The 21,638-nt window shown below is 43.0% G+C and overlaps 1 protein-coding gene across 1 annotated transcript; it reads right to left on the bottom strand.

The window, feature by feature from the left end:
- Positions 1-909: 909 nt before the first annotated feature.
- LOC135628933 (uncharacterized) lies at positions 910-2,102 on the bottom strand. The gene has a single exon (XM_065135939.1). The coding sequence runs from the start codon at positions 2,077-2,079 to the stop codon at positions 910-912; it is 1,170 nt and encodes a 389-aa protein (XP_064992011.1). The 5' UTR covers positions 2,080-2,102.
- Positions 2,103-21,638: the final 19,536 nt, after the last annotated feature.

Below are 21,638 nucleotides of genomic sequence, written 5' to 3'. Positions count from 1 at the left end.
ATTATTTTCAAGATCATTATGTGATCTTTGAAAATAATCATTTTTTTTGCATTTTCATTACCTCTTAATTTTTTTTTGTTTGTTTATATTTTACCTGTTAAAAAAAGCATCATTATGTGATCTTTGATAATAATTATGTAGGAAAGCTTTTTGGTCACAATGATATAGATAATAATTCCCCAAATTGATAATTACTCGAGGCATCACAGCTTAGGTGATCTCAACACAATTTAGATCGACACTCGAAAAATCGATATAAGGATAAACTGAGAAATACTATGGATGCCTCAATAAGATTGTGCTTATCCGAACCGGGTAGAAATGCTTGCAAATCGACTTTCGATGCCAACTAGTGCAACTTATGGTATCAAAATAGATTAATCCTCTGCTTCTATAGAATCACCGATGCCTGGTAAGTATAAAAAAAATTTTTCTATAGAATCATCGTTATTCTCCAGATACTATAAAGAATGATTTCCTTGTTTTCCTTATGCAATAACACACGGAGGGAGAAAACAAGCTTTTAAACTCTAACTAAACCTCAATTTCTCATCGTCTAAGATTTTGCTCTCTCGTGGAGCATATTGTTTCACTCTTATATAGCACATTCTGACTCAAGGTTTATCAAAGATCTCCCTATTTTATTTCTCCTACCATTAATTGGCGTTCTACCCTCGGTGTTGGACCCATGACCCTCCAGAAAAGCTAATGGTGTAACTTGGTTAGTGATGATCTGTGGCTCTAATGATGACACGACGCCTTAGCGGGTCAGTTTTTGAGAGAGAAGTATAGTGCAAAAGAAGAAACTTCAATGGCTTCATTGCTTATTTCGTTGCTCAGATTTGACTGTACAAGGGAAATGAGAGACGAACACTTCACCAGTGAAAAAGAGCAGGCGTTGGGTTACCATCACCGGTTGTAGCTGCGCAGATTGGGCGGCACCCATCGGGGGACGTCCAACAACTGCGTCCGCCACCTTAGCCTCCTCTGATCAGGCATGTTCGAATCAACAACCCTGGTGGTCTCACCACTTTCTAAGCTCAGGACGCAGACAAAACACACCCGCCTATTTTGAATCTTCTCACGCTGATCTTTGGCGGCGAAGTAGATGGCATTCCCGTGGAACCCTAAGAAGTCCTCAGCGCTGACTGACACGGACGAGCTTGGGCTCAAGAACAATATACGGTCGTGGATATCCTCCACCTCGACGGCCACCGCCGGCCTGCTTATGCCGCCTGGCTCCAGCCTGAAGACACGGAATCTGAGGGTGATCTTCCAATTTGCAGTCCCGTTGTTGTTGTAATGGCACGCAGCCAGCAGCAGTTCTCCAGCCGATACAACCAAGTAGGTGGGATGATAAGTTCGCGGCACGCAGGACGGCATGGGGTACCATGCGGTGATCGTCGCCCTCCCCGGCGGGCCTGGGTCAACCTGGAGGACCGCCCAGTAGTCATTGTCGCCGTATATCGCGCACAGTGTCCGGTTGCCGTAGGGAACGACGTCGCGCATCCGTAACGTAAGTTGCACCTGAGGATGCGCGTCTCCCGTCCATGATTCGTCACCATGGCGCCACGTAAACCATCTAATGTTCACTGCGCGTGTGAAGAGGACCGCCACGAAGTCCCGGTCGAGCGTGGGATCGGAGGATAATACAGCCTTCTCTATGACAATCAAGGGCCAACCAGCAGCCGACACCTCATCAGTTAACGAAAGACCAGCAAGGTAGGGAAGCCGAATGTCCTCGGCGGTAACGGGGTTGAAGAGGTTGATCAAACGGTCTTTCATGCAGATGAGGATAAGCCAGCCGAAGGAGGTGCCAATGCAGGACATTTTGGCTGTGTTAGGTAGCGGGCGAACATTACCGGCGGAGGCGGCGGTGAGGCGGAAGGCGGGTCCGATTCTTGGTTCGGAGGTGGAGACGAGGAGGAGGAAAGGGAGCTGAGTGGGGAGGTGATCGGGCCGGTGGGGGACGGCGGAGCGCCAGGACTTGCAGACGGCGCGGAATCGGAGATAGTCGTCGACGCTCGTCAAGAATTGGGACGTGAGCTTGATGAGCTGCGAGCGAAGCCCGGCCCACATCGCTCTTCTTGGGACTTCGTCGGCCATCGTGCGTCTCCCTATCTCGATCTCGATCTTAATCGACAACGATGTCTCTTCCGCCCCTTTAAATCCTTTCTGTTGGAATCTTCTTGGTTGGTTAGCCACAGGGAAAGGTAGTGTGCGAGGCGGTTGTAGTTCAAGAGGCACGAAATGCAACGCAACAACAGATACGAGGCGTCGGGGAGAGAGAGAGAGGAGCAGAATGCGGACACGAGAGGTCCAGATTATGTCAACATAAGTATGTGGCCGGCACCGAACGGTTCGTCTATGCGTTTGCGTGCCTCTCTCACATGGTATGGAAGCCGATGTGAGCGCCTTTGGTTCTTGGGATTGCCTGAAACAGAGCATCATGGCAGATGCACAAACAGCAGTTGAGCAAAAAAATAGTCAAAAGTTAAAAGTTCTAATTTAGTACCTATTTACTTATATAAAATGCAAGCAACTCGGAATAATCCGAACCTTTAGATCCTAATTGATAGGACTGATCTTAGCTACAGTATTTGTTAAGTTGGTTTAATACTGTGTTTGAGCGGTAATACCACTTGACACAATCTTGATGATTGTGTCTGGGTGGTACATTGCCGGACCCTGCTATAGGACACTGAATGGACTAAATAATAGGCTCAATTCAATCCTCATTCAGGCCCAATTACCCTCTAATTGAGTTAGCATTGTTTCACCTCAATACTGACTCAATTAGACCTAAATTAATTGACGAATTATTACAAGTATGAATCATATATTGTCCAGTATATTATTGGTTCATCATAGCTTCATCCAATCCTTAAGCGCATTGTTTTCTTTTGCGGCCTTTTGTCCAATCGACATATTAACCTTCTCAACTCTGATCTCCTTAACGCAATGTCCGCTCTTCTAAGCCTGATGCCTAAACTCATGGCATAAAGCCTTCTACGGATATGTCGACCGACCCTTTGGCTCGATGTCTAATCTTCTGATATGTTCACTCTAACCCAACATCTGATTCCTTCTACTTTAATCGATTTTCCTTTTCTGATCAAAGTTAATCCTGTGTCACTTAAAATGCAGATTAGATCGAAATTCATCATTGATTTCATCATCAAAATCCAAGATTCAACATGTGACACGTCATATTAAGAGACCGAATCAAAATTCCCTCTCTTAATAATATTAAGTTAGTAATTCATCATATAAATCTTGAAAGGTATTAAGTAATTCATCATAAGATAAAGAGATTTCAATTGAGTTATATACCTTATCGTTGAGAGTCATCAAAGTGTAATTCGTCACCTCATCTTCATTGGTTTGCTCTTCATCTTCTATTGCACTTGATTCGTCCCAAATTGTCTTAAGTGCTTTCTTCTTCTTTTATGCTAGTATCTTCTTCTTTAATTGTGGACATTTACTTTTTAAGTACCCGGCCTTTTGCATTCATAGTAAGTTATTTAATAAGACCCTAGGGTTTTATCATAGAAGAAAGGGGAAAAAAGGGGATGATTACCTTGAGGGAATCGGTCTCCTTGATTAGTTCGAGGGGATCGACCTCCTAGGGTTTGTCAAAAGACTTAATAATATTTCTGTTGAATCTCGGATTTTGATGATGAAACTAATTGATTGTGTTTAGATGTTTAACTGCATTTTGAGTGATGCAGGTCTACTCGATCAGGATTAGATAGTTAACGTAGGAGGAATTGACGTTGCGCTAGAGGAGATCACGTTAGGATATTGGATGGCAGAAGGCTTCGGACGTCGGGCATCAGGCCAAGAGTGGAATTGCACCAAGGATATCGGGGTTGCGGAGGTCAACCGCCGATTGGGCAACAAGCCGCAAGAGAGGACGGTGCGCTGAAGAATTAGACGAAGTGCTAACCAATGACGTGCTGGGTAACAGAATGTCAATTTGCGTTGTAATAATTGTCTAGATCGGAGTAGAGTTTTGGCTTGTGTGTGTAGGATTAACTACAATGACGATGAAGACATAAAGCGAAACAAAGTGTCGGAGTCAAGTGCGAAGGATTTGTTGCGAGTTCGAGAGTTCGACGGAAGTCCGAAGGTTCGTCGGGAATGCTGTCGGAACTAGCTGAGAATGAGTAGGGAGCTTGCCGAAGGGTTTTTCGGAAGCTCGCCGGAAGGTTCGTTGGAAGTTCGCGAAGCTCGCCGAGAAAGATCGGAGCTTGCCGAAGAAGCTCGTTGGAACTCGCCAAGATCAAATCGTGAAGTCTAGGAGCTTGCCGGGAGTCCGCAGAATGGTTTCCGAGAGTTCGTTGGAAGACCACCGGAAGTTCGCCGGAAGCTCGCCGGAAAAAGTCTTAACTTACGGACTTTGTAATAGCTTAGGAAATGTCTTTAAATTCGTAGTTAGCATATTAATTAGGGTTAGGATTAGGTGTTAATCCTATAACCCAAGTAGGGGCCAATTGGGCCCGAGTTCGAATTGGTTTGGGCTAAGTTTGGAGCCCAACCAGTGAGTTGAAATAGTGTAGGCGGTGATACCGCTTGGCTGGGTGGTGGCACCGCCAGTACACTATCAGTATCAGACATTGACAGGCGGTGGCACCGCCATTGACAGGCGGTGGCACTGCCAACATCGGGAACCAAAGAGAATTCAAATTTTGGAGCCCAAATTTGAATCCTCTTGAGGCCTATAAATACCCCTCAATTCTCAGCTGAGAACACAACCTTTGAGATGCAAGAGATTGAGATAAAAGTCTTAGCAAAGTCTTTAGCAAGTTTTTGTTTTCAATAGCTTGAGTGTTCACCTCCCTCTTTCTCTTTGAAAATTTGTAAGAGAGTGAACCACTTGTAAAAGATTGTAAGAGGGGTATTTGTCCTTCCCCTTCAAAGTGATTTTGCTAGTGGAAGTTGGGAGCCTTATCGAAGAAGGCTTCGTAAGTGGATGTAGGTCGCATGACCGAACCACTATAAATCGGTTTGCGTTTATCTTATTGTCATTTATATTACTGCAAATCATCTTCACTTTGATGCTCTACTTCTTTGTCTCCTTCTTACGTATGCTTTCAAGTTAAAATGCAATCGAAACGGTTTCAAACGAAACGTTGCTTTTATCGTACGAAGTTTCCGAAAGTGTTTAAATCGTCAAAAGTTTATCGTACTTTACCACTGCACTAATTCACCCCCCCTCTTAGTGCCGCTCCGATCCTAACAATTGGTATCAGAGCCCGGTATTTCTCATTTCGGATTTACACCCGAGAGAAATGACTCTTTATGGCTTTCAAGAGGGCTTATCGGTTGTTCGTCTACCGTTGTTTAACGGATTGGACTACACTTATTGGAAAACTCGAATGAGAGTTTTCTTGATTTCTATGAATTTGGATTTATGGAATATCATTGAAAATGATTTTCAGCTTCCCTCTAAACCAATGAACGAATGGTCGGATTTGGAGAAGAAGTATTTTTCTTTAAACGCAAAGGCTATGAATGCCTTATTTTGTGCTTTGGACAAAAATGAGTTCAATCGGATTTCTACGTGCGAAATGGCTTTTGATATTTGGCGAACACTTGAAATCACGCATGAGGGTACAAGGTACTATTTGTAGTTCCTCTTCCAATACCTATTTTTTGTTGGGAAATCATGGGGGCGACATCACATGCGCAGCGGAAGAACAAGAAAACAAAATCCCCGATTCCCAAAAAGATGTTCGTCGTCGTGCGAAGATTGGTGCGCAAAATCTGCGAAACATGAAACTGCGTATAGAGTAGATTGTGTTACCTAGGGAGATCGTATATCCCTGTTTCCTTGCAGATCCTTAGGAGAGGGTAAAGGAGGTCAAGCGTCCTCCTCTCTAGCGGTGATCCACACAGCAGGGTTGTGACGACGCTCCTCAAAAACTCCAGGCCTGATCTGAGGTGGAGAGGAAGAGGAGAATAGGAAAGGCAAGCAAAGGCTCTAGCCTATGAGGCTCTGAATCCTTCCTATTTATAGAGGTCCCCTGTCAAACCCTAATGGGTCCTCCCCTAGTGGGTATTGGATCTGCATCCAATAAGACAAGGGCTCCGTCGGATATCTCATATCCGAACCTCTACAAATCGCAATCCCTACCATATGTGTGTGACCCTCTAGGCCCAATATCGAGCTGGCCGTGAGTTATACCTGTCAGAACTCCTTCTAACTCAGTGAATTATTATCTCTATAATAATTCACTTGACTCATCGACTACGGAAGTACTAGGCCACTACGCCGTAGTCCCCAGACGATATAGGGGAATCCAATCCATTGGACTTGTCTGTCCTCAGTTACCGTGTACCTATAATCCCTCATCCATCTAATATCCCAAAGACCGTATATCGAGCATGGTGTTGTCAGACCCATACGGTTTCTACTCGAGTCTCGCTCTAATCGGATTCTCCCGGAGGACTCTTTCTCTCTCAACTTGAATGACCCTGGCCAGGGATTTGTCTGAGCAAGAATACATGGGATATTCCTCTCATGACGCCGAGAGTGGATGATCCTCTATCGACACTCAATAGCCCTCGTAAGGTCGACTACCACTCCCAATGACCAGCTGTACTAGATCTGGGACAGCCAAACCTATAAGTCTGGTATCAAAGAGCGGAGCACTCATATAGGACATCCTTGGTGTCTCAAGTCTAAGAACCAGATACACCACTAGGACTACGGAATCGCTGTCTGACAATAAGGCATCATCAACCATCCAGCATTCCGTAAGCGGATCAATCAGTGAACTCATTCTCCAATGAGCACCTGTACTGTATCCCTAGTGTCCCTACATGAGCAGCTATGAGACCAGCTGCATCCATCATATGGACGGGTATACAGCACACCAGTCTATCCGGTTATCACGATGTCCCTCTCGAGTAACCTATGACCGGGATTATTTAGGATATGTGTTTAAAGGTGAATCGATCTCATTATCGTGATCTCATCATGATCCGATTCTCATTGCACAAATCCAAGGACATCACAATATATGTATGCATTTATGCAATAGTTATAAAGTGATATACGCCAAAATATAATAAGTAAAAAGATTATGTATCAAGTCACACGTGCCATCACTCACGTGATTGGCTTGCTGGGCACCTATGATTAGCAATCTCCCACTTGACCTAAAGCCAATCACCTATGTGTCTGATCCCCATCAGACCCCTGTGACGCTCAAAGACAATCTGAGACAACGGCTTTGTCAGTTGATCTGCAATGTTATCTTCGGATGGAACTCTTTCCACTACTACATCTCCTCGGGCTACGATCTCTCTGATAAGCTGGAACCTCCTCAGAACACTTCTGATGAGACCCGGGTTCCCTTATTTGAGTAATCGCCCCATAGTTGTCCCAATATAAGGAGATCGACTCCTCGCTACCCGGCACGACTCCTAAATCTGTGATGAACTTCTTCACCCAGACTCCCTCCTTTGCTACATCTAATACAGCAATGTACTCCGCCTCTGTGGTCGAGTCAGCAGTGGTATTTTGCTTAGAACTCTTTCAGCACACTGCTCCTCCATTCAAGGTGTACACATACCCTGAATTCGACTTGCTATCATCGACATCAGATTGAAAACTTGAGTCAGTGTAGCCTTCAACCTTAAGGCTATTACCTCCATATACTAGCAAAAGATCCTTAGTCCTTCTCAAGTACATAAGGATACACTTTACTGCTTTCCAGTGCTCCAAGCCTGGATCCGCCTGATACCTGCTCATGACACTCAGAGCATGCGCTATATCAGGCCTAGTATATAGCATGGCATACATGATAGACCATATTGCTGAGGCATAAGGTATCATATCCATGTTCTCCCTTTCTTAGAATTTTCAATGCCAAACATTTTGACAATGGTTTCTATGTACTTGGACTGGGACAAGCCAAGCATCCTCTTAGATCTATCTCTATAGATTCTAATCCCCAAGATATAGGATGCTTCTCCTAAGTCCTTCATGGAGAACTGTCTAGATAACCAAGCCTTTACCGTGGATAGCATTCCTACGTCATTCCCAATGATCAGGATGTCATCCACATATAACACCAAAAAGGTAATAGCGCTCCCACTTACCTTCCTGTACACACAAGGCTCATCTTCGTTCTTAACGAAGTCATAAGATCTGATTGCCTCATCAAATCTTATGTTCCAACTTCGGGAAGCTTGCTTTAGTCCATAAATGGATCTAAGCAACCTACACACCTTATCTGGGCAGTTCTTGGATACGAATCCCTCAGGTTGCATCATATACACCTCCTCCTCGAGGTTCCCAATGAGAAATGCGATTTTCACATCCATCTGCCAGATCTCATAATCATAGTGTGCTGCAATAGCCAATAGAATTCTGATGGATTTTAGCATTGCTACGGGTGAGAAGGTTTCGTCGTAGTCAACACCTTGCCTTTGACGATACCCCTTAGCCACTAGCCTTGCTTTATAGGTCTCTACCTTTCCATCTACTCCGATCTTTTTCTTAAAGATCCACTTGCAACCGTTGGGTACAATACCTTCGGGCGCATCAACTAGGTTCCAAACCTTATTGGAGTACATAGAATCCATCTCAGAATTTATGGCTTCTTGCCACTTCCCGGAGTCTATACTCATAATAGCCTCCTTGTAGGTCTGAGGATCAATATCCTCAACATCCTCTCCTCTAATATGTCCCACATATCTCTCAGGAGGATGAGATACTCTATCAGACCTGCGTAAAGTTGAAAATTGTGTATTAGGTACTTGAACAGACTCGGGCTGTAGAGTGGTGCTTGAGCTTGGTTATCCAACCTCGCTCAACTCTATCATTCTCCTACTATCTCCGCCAAGAATGTGTTCCTTCTTAAGGAACACTGCTCTCTTAGCTATAAAGACCTTTTGGTCCTCGAGATGATAGAAATAATACCCACAAGTTTCCTTGGGGTGTCCCACAAATTTGCATCGCTCTGTCCTTAATTCTAACTTATCGGGGTTGTGTCTTTTAACATGGGCAGGGCAGCCCCAAATCTTAACAACCTTAAGATCAGGCTTCTTCCCTTTCCATATCTCATATGGTGTAGACACTACCGACTTAGTTGGAATTCTGTTAAGAAGGTAAGCTGCGATTTCTAGGGCATATCCCCAGAATGAGATGGGTAGGTCAGCGAAACTCATCATGGACCGTACCATATCTAATAACGTACGATTTCTCCTTTCAGAGACACCATTGAGCTGAGATGTGTAAGGAGGTGTCCATTGGGATAATATCCCATGGTCCTTGAGGAACTGAGTAAACTCTGTACTTAAGTACTCACCTCCTCGATCTGATCGAAGAGTTTTGATACTCTTTCCAGTCTGGTTCTCCACCTCATTCTTATACTCTCTGAATTTCTCAAAAGCCTCAGACTTGTACTTCATTAAGTACACATATCCATACCTTGAGAAATCATCAGTAAATGTAATGAAGTAGGAGTAACCTCCAATGGCATGAGTTGACATGGGTCCATATACATCACTATGTATGAGTTCCAACAACTCAGTGGCTCTCTCTCCAATTCCACTAAATGGAGAGTTGGTCAGTTTTTCACGAAGGCAAGGCTCGCAAGTTATATATGACACATAGTCGAATGGATCTAGATATCCATCATTTAGTAACTTTTGAATCCTTCTTTCATGGATATGACCTAGCCTACAATGCCACAGGTATGCACTGTTCACTTCATCTCGTTTCCTCTTAGACACTTACATTCATGATATGTGGAGTAGTGTCTTGCATAAACAAACCATTATGCAATGTTCCTTTCGTGATGATCTTATCATCTAATAATATCGAACAATTATTGTTCTCAAAAATAAATTTATATCCACTAACTGTTAAACATGAAATGGAGATAATGTTTTTGATAATAGAAGGAACAAAATAACATGCATCTAATGCAATAAAAGCTCCACTAGGCAGATGTAGGGAGACCTCGCCAACAGCTAATACAGCAACTTTTGCTCCATTACCCATCTTGAGGTCCATCTCGCCTCTCTCTAGTCTCCTAGGCCTTGCTAGAACCTGCAACGAATTACATATATGATAAGCACTACCGGTATCCAATACCCATGTGTTATCATAAGAGTCTGACAAATGGAGACTAATCATGAATGTACCTGAAGCTTCATCAAGCTTTTGTTTCGCCCTTTCTGCAAGGTACTCTTTGCAGTTCCTCTTCCAGTGCCCATCTTTACCATAGTGGAAGCATTGGCCTTTGTCCTTTACTGGGTCTTTCTTAGCAACTTTTGCTTTACCTGGTCTGCCCTTGCCCTTTCCCTTCTTAAGGGACCCTTCTGCTTTCCTTTTCTTTCTGGTCTCATCAGTGTAGAGAACTGGCTTCTCTTTCTTAATAGTACTCTCTACCTCCCTCAACATATTGAGGAGCTCTGGGAGAGTCACCTCAAGCTTGTTCATATTAAAATTCATTATGAACTATGAAAAGGAATCTAGTAGGGACTAAAGCACAATGTCCACACACAAGTTATCCTCTAGGACCATTCCTAGACCTGTGAGTTTCTCTATCCACTCAATTATCTTTAGGACATGGTTCTGAACCGGTGTCCCCACAGTCATCCTAGCGCGGAAAAGGCTCTTGGATATCTCATATCGTTGAGTCCTTCCCTGTTCCTTAAACAATTTACGGACATGTAGGAGAATGGATCTGGCATCCATCTTTTCATGTTGTCTCTGTAACTCAGGAGTCATAGAGCCCAACATATAGCACTGAGCAAGAGTGGAGTCATCAATGTACTTCACGTAGCGAGCGATCTCATCCTCGTTTGCCCCTTCTTCGGGCGTAGGTATCACTGTATCAAGGACGTACACGATTTTCTCCGCTGTGAGAACAATTCTCAAGTTACGGCGCCAATCCGTATAATTTGGACCAGTGAGGCGGTTGACATCAAGTATGCCATGTAAGGGATTTAAAAGCGATATTTTCTGAAAATGAAGATGCAGCAGAAATGAATAACATGCAGATTTTGTAAAAAATAAACTATCAAGATATAGACTTCTATCTTAATATGCTCCCACTATTTTACTAACGAGTCACGCGACACCCTCAGCACGTGAAACGGAAGTCTTCGGTAGACTTCTAGTGGGGATCAGGATCCAATCAGCGTCTCAGTGTAACCTCGAGGGACTCGACCAATCACACTAAGCCTAAAAGGTAGGCAACTCTTACCAATCACAACTCCTTGTGATTCCCGTCCTGTTCGCCTCCGAATCACCATGGCCTCGAGGGATTCGACCAACCATGATGCTCGGTTAAGTCAACACCTTCGTTACAAGATGAGTCTGATTTGATGATATACCCTCGAGGGACTCGACCAAGTATACCATGCCCTCAGGTCACCGGTGACATCTCTATGTCGTAAGCAAGATAGCGAATCGCGATATAGGTGAGTCTCGAGGGACTCGACTAACTCAACCTACACCGGGAATCGGTTCCTACTTATAACGATGGAAGGCCACGTGGGTCCCGCTATCGCATCCATGCTCCCGCTGCGCCTCCTCATGTGATTACAACTTAATCATAGGCACGTAGGCCCGATAATAAACGAGAAATATAATGGAGGCTCGCAGACCTCAATAATAATAATCACAAGTACACACATCACACGGTCCATGATCATCCGTCCACACATCATACATCACATGTATAAATAATCATCATAATGTAGGACTACTAGATAATAATAAAAATAATAATCAACTAAACCTTTTAATTAATTAATATTTTCTGAAATCAGAGACATGTAGGGAATTTCTGAATTTATAGGGGTATTTTTGTAATTTGGATAAAAGACTGGAATTTCTCAAATTCCGAGGGGTAAAACTGTCTTTTTCCCAAAAACCCTAATGCCCTACTATCCTTTGCTGTTGCCGTCGCCGCCACCACCCTACTGGCGGCGGCCTATGCGGCGGGGCGAGGGCGCTGCCCTCGCCTGCAGGTGGCACGCCCGCTGGCGGTGCTGCCGCTGCAGGTGGGCTTCCCCATCATATGGACGGGTATACAGCACACCAGTCTATCCGGTTATCACGATGTCCCTCTCGAGTAACCTATGACTGAGATTATTTAGGATATGTGTTTAAAGGTGAATCGATCTCATTATCGTGATCTCATCACGATCCGATTCCCATTGCATAAATCCAAGGACATCACAATATATGTATGCATTTATGCAATAGTTATAAAGTGATATACACCAAAATATAATAAGCAAAAAGATTCTATATCAAGTCACACTTGCCATCACTCACGTGATTGGCTTGTTGGGCACCTATGACTAGCATTTTTACCATAGTGGAAGCATTAGCCTTTGTCCTTTGTCAGGTCTTTCTTAGCAACCTTTGCTTTATCCAGTATACCCTTGCCCTTGTCTTTCTTAAGGGACTTTTCTGCTTTTCCTTTCTTTCTAGTCTCACCAGCATAGAGAACTGGCTTCTCTTTCTTGATAGTGTACTTAGCCTCCCTCAACATATTAAGGAGTTTAGAGAGAGTCACCTCAAGCTGAGAAAAGGAATTTGGTAGGGACTAAAGCACAAGATCCATACATAAGTTATCCTCAGGACCATTCCTAAACCTATAAGTTACTCAATCCACTTAATCATCTTTAAGACATGGTTCTGAACCAATGTCCTCTCAATCATCCTGACATGGAAGACTCTTGGATATCTTATATTGTTGAGTCCTTCCCTGTTCTCCAAATAATTTATGAAGATGCAGGAGAATAGATCTGACATCCATCTTTTTATATTATCTTTATAACTTAGGAGTCATAGAGCCCAACATGTAACATTAAGCAAGAGTGGAATCGTCTATGCACTTTACATATCGAGTGATCTTATCTTTGCTTGCCCCTTCCTCGGGCATAGGGATCACTGTATCAAGGACATATATGATTTTCTCCGTTGTGAGAATGATTCTTAGGTTGTGGAACCAATCTGTATAATTTGGACCAGTAAGGTGGTTAACATCAAGTATGCCATATAAAGGATTTGAAAGTGACATATTTCTAACAATAGTATAAATAAATAACATGCAGACTTTGTAAAAAATAAATAATTAAGATATGGACTTCTATCTTGACATGCTCCCACTATTTTTTTAGCGAGTCATGTGACACCCTCAGCACATGAAATGAAAGTCTTCAATATCTAGTGAGGATCAGGATCCAATCAATGCCTTAGTATAACCTTGAGGGACTCGACTAATCACATTAAGCCCAAAAGACAGGCAACTCTTACCGATCATAACTCTTTGTGATTCTCGTACTAGCCTTCGAACCACCATGGCCTCGAGGGACTCGACCAACCATGATGTTTAGTTAAGTCAACACCATCATTACAAGATGAGTCTGATTCGATGATATACCATCGAGGGACTCGACCAAGCATATCATGTCCTCATGTTATCGGTGACATCTCTATGTTGTAGGCAAGATAGCGAATCACGATATAGGTGAGTCTCGAGGGACTTGACCAACTCAACATATGTTGGGAATCGGTTCCTACCTATAACGATGGAAGGCCATGTGGGTCAATCTAATTGTATCACATTTATCGATTTAATATTATCAAGAGTGGAGATTTTGCGGGGTATAACTATCATTTTTCAAAAACCCTAAACCCTTGCCTTTGTTGCCTTATGGGAGATTCTGGCTACGGGTGTAGCGTCCGCAAGCATCACCCCCCCGTGTTGTTACTGTGGGTGCCGCCCGCCCGTAGGCACCACCCGTGTGGTTGCCTACCTACGGCCCATAGGCTGTCGGCCGTCGGTCGTAACCAACTGACTGTCATAGATGGCCAAGGCTACAAGTAGCCTTTGGCCATTCTGTGAGAGCAACAAGGGCTGCCCTTTCTCACCTTTTGCGTTAATAATTTTGACTTCAAAATCTTTTCTAAGACACAACACACATAGTTCAAAACTAATCTTTTACATGAACAACCTAGCTCTAGTACTGCTATAGGAAAATATAGGGGTGACATCACATGTGCAATGGAAGAGCAGTAAACAAAAAAACCTAAATTTTCAAAAAGGTGTTCGTCGTCGTGCGAAGATTGGTGCACAAAACCCGCGAAACCAAAAATCACATACGAGATAGTGTTTTACCTAGGGAGATCATATATCCTTGAAATCTTATAGATCTATAGGAGAGGATGAAGGAGGTCAAGTGCCCTCCTCTCTAGCGGTTATCCATGTTAGGAAAAGGTCGGCACTAAGAGGGGGGGGGGGATGAATTAGTGCAGCGGATAAAAATGTCAGTTTTGTAAAATCTTCGTTCATCGAAAATCGAAATCGAAAATATGCTTGACTTGAAAGTGTATTCATAAACATATTGAAAGCAGTAAGTAAGTAAAGTGGTTTGTAATAAAGTAAATTGCACAAAAGAAAAGCAAACCAAATTTTTATAGTGGTTTGGTCGTCGTAACCTACATCCACTCCACTGATTCCTCTTCCGTCGAGGCCATCGGCATCCACTATCAGTCTTCCTTTAATAGGCGAAGACCAACCACCTTTTACAGCTCGATTCTCCTTTTATCGGGATTAGGAGATAACCCTTACACCCCCACTTACTCCTCTCTCAAACTATTATAACACTTAGAAGAGGGAGAGGAGATCACACAAGATTTCAGCGGTGTTTCTTTCTTTTTCACTCTTAATACTTGTGTATGTTAACCAGGGATGAGAGGGATACTTATAGGCCTTAAGTTGATTCAAACTTGGAGCCTAAAAATATCCCATCTGGGTTTCCTAAGTACGGGTGGTACCACCGTCTGTGTTGGGTGGTACCACTACTAGTGTCAGTCTGACATTGACACTGTCCAGATTAGTAGTACCACTGCCTAACGATTTCTCGGAGACTATGTCTAGGCGGTACCACTGCCCAGACCAACGATACCATCGCTTGACATAGTCTTGGAGACTGTGCCATGACGGTGCCACCTCTTGGGTCATTGTTTAGGCTTTTCATTGGGCACAACATAGTCCTTACATGGGCCCAACTGGCCCCTAATTGAGTTGGCCTAATTCTAATCTTAATTATGTACTAACTATGAATTCTAAGGCATACTTAAGCTAAACAAGTTCGTAAGTCTAGGTTTCTTCCGGCGAAATTCCAATGATCTCTCGGCACTGTTCCAACGAACTCCCGGTAAGCTCCAGGACTTTATAACGATCTTCTTGTTGAGTTTCGATAAGCTTTTCTAGCAAGCTCTGAGACTTCTCGGTTAATTCCAATAGAACTTCCGATGAACATCTAGACTTCCGACAAACTCTCAAACTATTAAATCTCATATTTTGATGATGAAACCAATTGATATGTGTTTATGATTTAATATGCATTTTGAGTGACACAGGATGCTTTGATCAGGATGAGACAATTAAAGCAATAAAAATCATGTTGTGCCGAGGGAAACATGTCAGAAGATTGGACGTTGGGCTGGAGGAACGGTCGACGTATCGACAGAAAGCTTCGAGCCATGGATTCGAGCATTGGGCCAAGAAAAGCGGATATTGCACCAACGATATCAGAGTTGCAAAGTCAACTGGCCGATTGGGCAATAGGCCGCAAGAGAGGACAATGCACCGAAGAATCGAACGAAGCGTCGAGGGACCAATGACATGCCGAACAACTTGATTAATGCTTAGTATTAATTGTCTAGATCGAAGTATATTTTACATGTGCAGGATTAACTACGATAGCAAGGTATGAAGTAAAATGAAGTCCCGGAGTCAAGATCGAGATCACATTGGAAGTTCAAGAGTTCGTCGCAAGTCCGGACGTTCGTCGGAAGTTCTGGAGGAACCAGCCTAGAAGTCTCATAGCTTGCCAGAGAAGCTTGTCAAAACTCACTAAGAAGATCATCATGAAGTCCAGGAGCTTTCCGGGAGTCCGCTGGAATATTGCTGAGAGATCGTTCGAAGTTCGCCGAAAGATCGCTGGAAGCTCGTCGGAAGAAAACTTGACTTACGGACTCCGTTTAGCTTAGTAAATATCTTAAAATTCATAGTTAGCACATAATTAAGATTAAAATTGGGCAAATCCAATTAGGGGACAGTTGGGCCCAATTTTGGGCTGGTTGGGCAACGAGAAAGGCCCAAACAATGACTAAACAGGTGAAACCGTCGTGGCACAATCTCCGAGACTATGTCAGGCGATGGTACCGCCAGTCTGGGCGGTGATACCACCCAGCATAGTCTTCTAAACAATGGTACCACTAGACTGGGTGGTGGTACCGCCCAGTGTCATACTGCAGGCGGTGCTACCGCCCAGAACAGTCGGTGGTACCACCCATACCCTAAAATTTCGAGGGTTTGAATTTTGGGCTCCAAATTTGAATCCATTTGGGGCCTATAAATACCCCAGCTATTCTTGTATGGATTAGTAAGAAATATTGAGCAAAACTCTGTAATTCTAAAGTTGTAAACCTTAGAAAGTTGAGTTCCCTCCTCCCAAAGCTTAGAGAGAGTTCTAAGGGAGGTGTGAGAGGGATACCTTGTAAAAGAGGGTTGTAAAAAGTTGTCTCGTAAACCTATGAAAAGGAGAAGAGGAGTGTAAAAGAATAGTTGGTCTTTGCCCATTGAAAGAAGACCGATAGTGGATGCCGGTGGCCTTGACGGAAGAGGAATCGGCGAAGTGGATGTAGGTCACGACGACTGAATCACTCTAAAATCTAGTTTGCATTTCTTTGAGCAATTTATTTTTACTGCAAACCTCTTTAATAGTTCACTACTTTCAATACATTTATGAATGTGTTTCAAGTTAAGATATTTATGAAATGGTTTTACATCAGAATCCGATTTTATCGAAATGAAGTTTTTAAACCAACGTGATTTTACCACTGCACTAATTCACCCCCCCTCTTAGTGCGCTCTTGATCCTAACACGAACTCCAAACAAAATCACGTTCTTGACTCCGAGACTTCATTTTGCTTTATGCCTTGCTATTGTAGTTAATCTTGCACATGTAAAAACATACTTCGATCTAGATAATTATTACTAAGCATGAATCATGTTATTCGGCATGTCATTGGTCCATTGACGCTTCGTCTGATTCTTCGACGCATCGTCATCTCTTGTGGCCTATTGCCCAATCGGCCAGTTGACCTCCGCAACTCTGATATTCTTGGTGCAATATCCACTCTTCTTGGCCCGATGCCCGAATCCATGGCCCGAAGCTTTTTGTCGATACGTCAACTGATCCTCCAGCTCGATGTCTAATCTTCTAACATATTCACTCCGGCCTAACTTGATTCTTCCTGCTTTAATTGTCTTACCCTGATCGAAGCTTTCTGCATCACTCAAAACACAGATCAAATCATAAACACTTATTGATTGATTTCATCATCAAAATCCGAGATTCAATAATCCATACTGTAGGGGCTACGAAAATGCTCCTCAAATCATTGCTCAAATCTCCTTCCCTACTGTCCTACTATTTAAGGAGGAGAAGGGGAGAGGAGAAGAGGAGGTGAAAACCAAGAAGCCTAGCCTATGACTATTTGGTTCTCTCCTATTTATAAAGGCCCTATATCAACTTAACCCTAATGGATCCTACCCTTCTAGGTATTAGATCTTTATCAATTACCCAAGCCTCTTAGACTAGTGAGTCTCTACCCAATAATCTCTTATTAGCTCTTATTAGATCTTATCTATAGGATCTAATAATTTAAGGGCTTAATGGATATCCAATAAGATAAGGTCTCTAACGAGTATCTCATATCCGAACCTCTAATCATCGTAACACCTACCATATGTGTGTGACCCTCTAGGCCCAATATTGAGCTAGTCATGAGTCATACCTATTAGAACTCATTCTAGCTCAATGAATTATTATCTCCATAATAACTCACTTAACTCATTGATTGCGGAAGTACTAGGCCATTACTCTATAGTCCCTATACGATATAGGGGAATCCAATCCTTTGGACCTATCTATCGTTAGTTACCATATATTTATAGTCCCTCATCTATTTAATATCCCAAAGACCATATGCCAAACATGGTGCTATCAGGCCCATACAGTTTCTCCTCGAGTCTAGCTCTAATCTGATTCTCCCGAAGAACTCTTTCTCTCTTAATTTGAATGACCTGGTCAAAGATTTGTCTGAGCAAGAACACATGAAATATTTCTCTCATAATACCGAGAGCGGATGATCCTCTATTGACACTCAATAGCCCTCATAAGGTTGGTTGTCACTCCCGATGATCGGCTATACTAGATCTAAAACTTATAAACCTATAAGTCCGGTATCAAAGAGTGGAGTACTCATACAGGACATCCTTGGTGTCTCAAGTCTAAGAACCAAGTACGCCACTAGGATGACAAAATCATTATTTGACAATGAGGTATCACAAACCATCCAGCATTCTATAAGCGGATCGATCAGTGAACTCATTCTCCAATGAGCACTTGTACTATAGCCCTAGTGTCCTCACACGAGCAGCTATGAGATCAGCCGCCTCCATCATATAGACGGGTATATAGTACATCAGCTTGTTTGGTTATCTCGATGTCCCTCTCGAGTAACCTATGACCAAGATTATTTAGGGTCTGTGTTTAAAGGTGAATCGCTCTTATTATTATGATCTCATCACAATTCGATTCACATTGCATAGATTCATGTACATCACAATATATTTATATAACAAATAATATAAAGTAAGAAAATGTCATAATAATAATAAGCAAAAAGACTAGTCAAGTCACACGTGCCATCATTCATGTAATTGGCTTGCAGGGCACCTATGACTAATAAAAAGAAGATCAGTAGTGATAACCAGTAGCCATGAGTGAAAAGGAATTGAGAGTAGATGTAGGTAGGGACGATCGAACCACTATAAATCTAGTTTGTATTTCCTTTGTACTTTTCATTCCTATTACAAATTGATTTACTTGCTCATTATTCTTATGCATGTTTTAAGTTAAACTCATTTCTAATATGGTTTTCATTGAATAAGTTTTCAAATTGGCTCATCTTTTCAAAAGCATTAATTCACCCCTCCCCCCCCTCTTAGTGTCTTTATGGTCCTAACAGTTGGTATCAGAGCCAAGTCATTTGGTTTAACACTCAAGAGATATTAAATGACTTTTTACGACAATCAAGAGGGTCACTTTATCACTCGTCCTCCTATGTTCAAATAGGATGAACTACATGTATTGAAAAACATGAATGAGAATTTTCTTGCTTTTTATGGATTTCAATTTATAGAATGTTGTTGAATTTGGTTTTCAAAAACACTCTAAACCAATGAATAAATGGAATGATTTTGAGAAGAAAATGTTTTTGTTAATACCTAAAGCTATGAATGCTTTATTTAATGCTTTGGACAAAAATAAGTTTAGTTATATTTCGACTTGTGAAACTGCACACATGATATTTGGCACACACTCGAAGGTACTCATGAAGGCATAAGTAGAGTTAAAGAATATAAGATTAATCGTTTAGTACATAGTTTTGAATTATTTCGAATAAAGCCAAGTGAAACAATTGGTGACATGTACATCCGTTTTACGGATGTTGTCAATGGTTTAAAAGCTCTTGGTAAAAGTTATATTAATCTTGAACTTGTTAATAAAATTTTATGATCTCTTCCAAAAAATTAGGATCCAAAAATAAATACTATTCAAGAAGCAAAGGACTTGAACTATTTTTCTCTTAAAAAACTCATAGGATCATTAATGACCTATAAAATGACTTGCAAGACACACAATGAACATAAGAAAAACATTCCAAAAACCATGAAGTATATTATATTTAGAACAAAAGAAAACCACTCGAGTGAAAGCTCAAGCGATGATGATGACAAAGAAATCCTCACAAAAAAAATTAAAATATTTATAAAATAGGAATCTAAGAATAAAAATGAACTTAAAAGGGACACAATAATGTTAGGATCCCTTTATTTTCTAAGCTTTTGATTAATATTTATTTAGTCTATTTAGTCAAATTAGAGTCGGGTAGAGGTTTATCTAATATTTATTTATTATTAGAGTCCAAGTCCTGATGGACTTTGGGTGGAACTTTATAAATAGTGATGTAACCATTTCTCTTTGGCAGTCAATGAAATATTATTAAGTCTTTTGACAAACCCTAGGAGGCTAATCCCCTCGAAGTGATCATCCCCTTTTCTCCCATTTTTTCCATGATAAAACCCAAGGTCTTATTATTTGGTATCAAAGCAGCGATCCTCGCTACAGTTATCTTCATCTTCAAAAAAAAAAAAAAAGAGAGAAGAAGAAGATCTGTAGCCATGACCCTTGCTTCCCCTATTTCTGACCAACCCACCCTCCGCCGCTGCTCTCTGGCTAGCGACCGACTCTGCCCTGCTTCCCGGCCAGAGTCCATTGTCGCCCGTCGCCTCCCACCCGAGCCACCACCACTGCTAGGAGACGACGTTGCCAGTGTCCCATCCTGCCGCAGCCCCGCTCCCCTTCTTCACCACCGCTGTAGGGCAACCCATTCTCCACCGCCGTCGTCGCTCCCCGGCCACCAACCTCCCTCTCTCCAATACTGTCGCTGCTTCTCGGACAAGGCGACTCACCTCCCCACCGTTGCCCCTGCTTCCCGGTAGCCCACACCCCTACTTCAGCCCATCGCACCCCTGCTTCCCTTCTTCCCCACCGTCGCTGCAAGGCAACTCTTTCTCCACTGCCATTGCTCCCCAGCCAGAGACCTTCGCCTCCATGCTGCCCCATCTCACTCGAGCGAGAAGGGCCACGACAACTACTTCGCAAACAACGGACCACCCCCTCATCGCTTCTACCGTCGGCGACACTGCCCCTAGCCGCACCACCATCGCTGCCTCCCCTTGGTCATAGCTTTAACTGCTCGATCCTTTAGCATCGCTATTTCTGTGGTGTGATAGAAACAGAGCAGGCGCCGATCCCTCTACTACCATAGGCGTCGGTTGCCACAACCACCGCCGTAACTTCCTAGCCAGCGACGACCGCCGTCTACCTCCCAATTGGAACCCTGGCTGCCTCCCCTTGGGTCACAGTCGCAGCCGCTCAACCACCGTAGTTTCCCGGCCGGTAGCCATGAACCATTGCAACTCCCCGACCAGTGATGACCGTTGCCCGCATCCCAACAGCGACCCTTGCTGCCTCCTCCTCGACCACTGCTGCCACTGCTCCTCGACCAGCGACCTTCCCTCCTCACATCCTTGCGCCGCCCTACCTCAACCCCAGTAGCGCACGCACCACAGATTCCCCTTCTCAACCCTGGCCACTTCAATGCTGCATCCCTCCTCACGGTGACATAAACAGGGTAGCAACTCTTCCTCCTCGTAGTGACCGCAGCACTACCCTCAACGTCCGCTTCCTTGACAACTTTACATCGATAGTGCTAATGCCCTTTACCAGACATCAAAAATAAGAACTAGGGATTATATATTTACAGTCTTATGTAATGGCTACTGATAACTCAATGAAAGCACAAATGGAAGCATTAGAAATTAGAATTGAGAACCGACTGCAAGAAACACTTAATGATTTTAAAAAGAGGTTACTAGAGAGCCTTGGCAAATTTCAACAAGATGTGAGCTTAAGTTCTACGTTGAATAGATTTGGAGATATAGGAAAA

Source organism: Musa acuminata, chromosome BXJ3-1 (genome assembly GCF_036884655.1).
Source record: "Musa acuminata AAA Group cultivar baxijiao chromosome BXJ3-1, Cavendish_Baxijiao_AAA, whole genome shotgun sequence".
NCBI lineage: Eukaryota > Viridiplantae > Streptophyta > Magnoliopsida > Zingiberales > Musaceae > Musa > Musa acuminata.
Note: the sequence above shows the minus strand (reverse complement) of the source record. Positions and strands in the feature narration are given on the sequence as shown.

Bases quoted from the DNA above. Each gene is read 5' to 3' on its own strand.
- LOC135628933 (XM_065135939.1), bottom strand. From the start codon at position 2,079: ATGTGGGCCGGGCTTCGCTCGCAGCTCATCAAGCTCACGTCCCAATTC.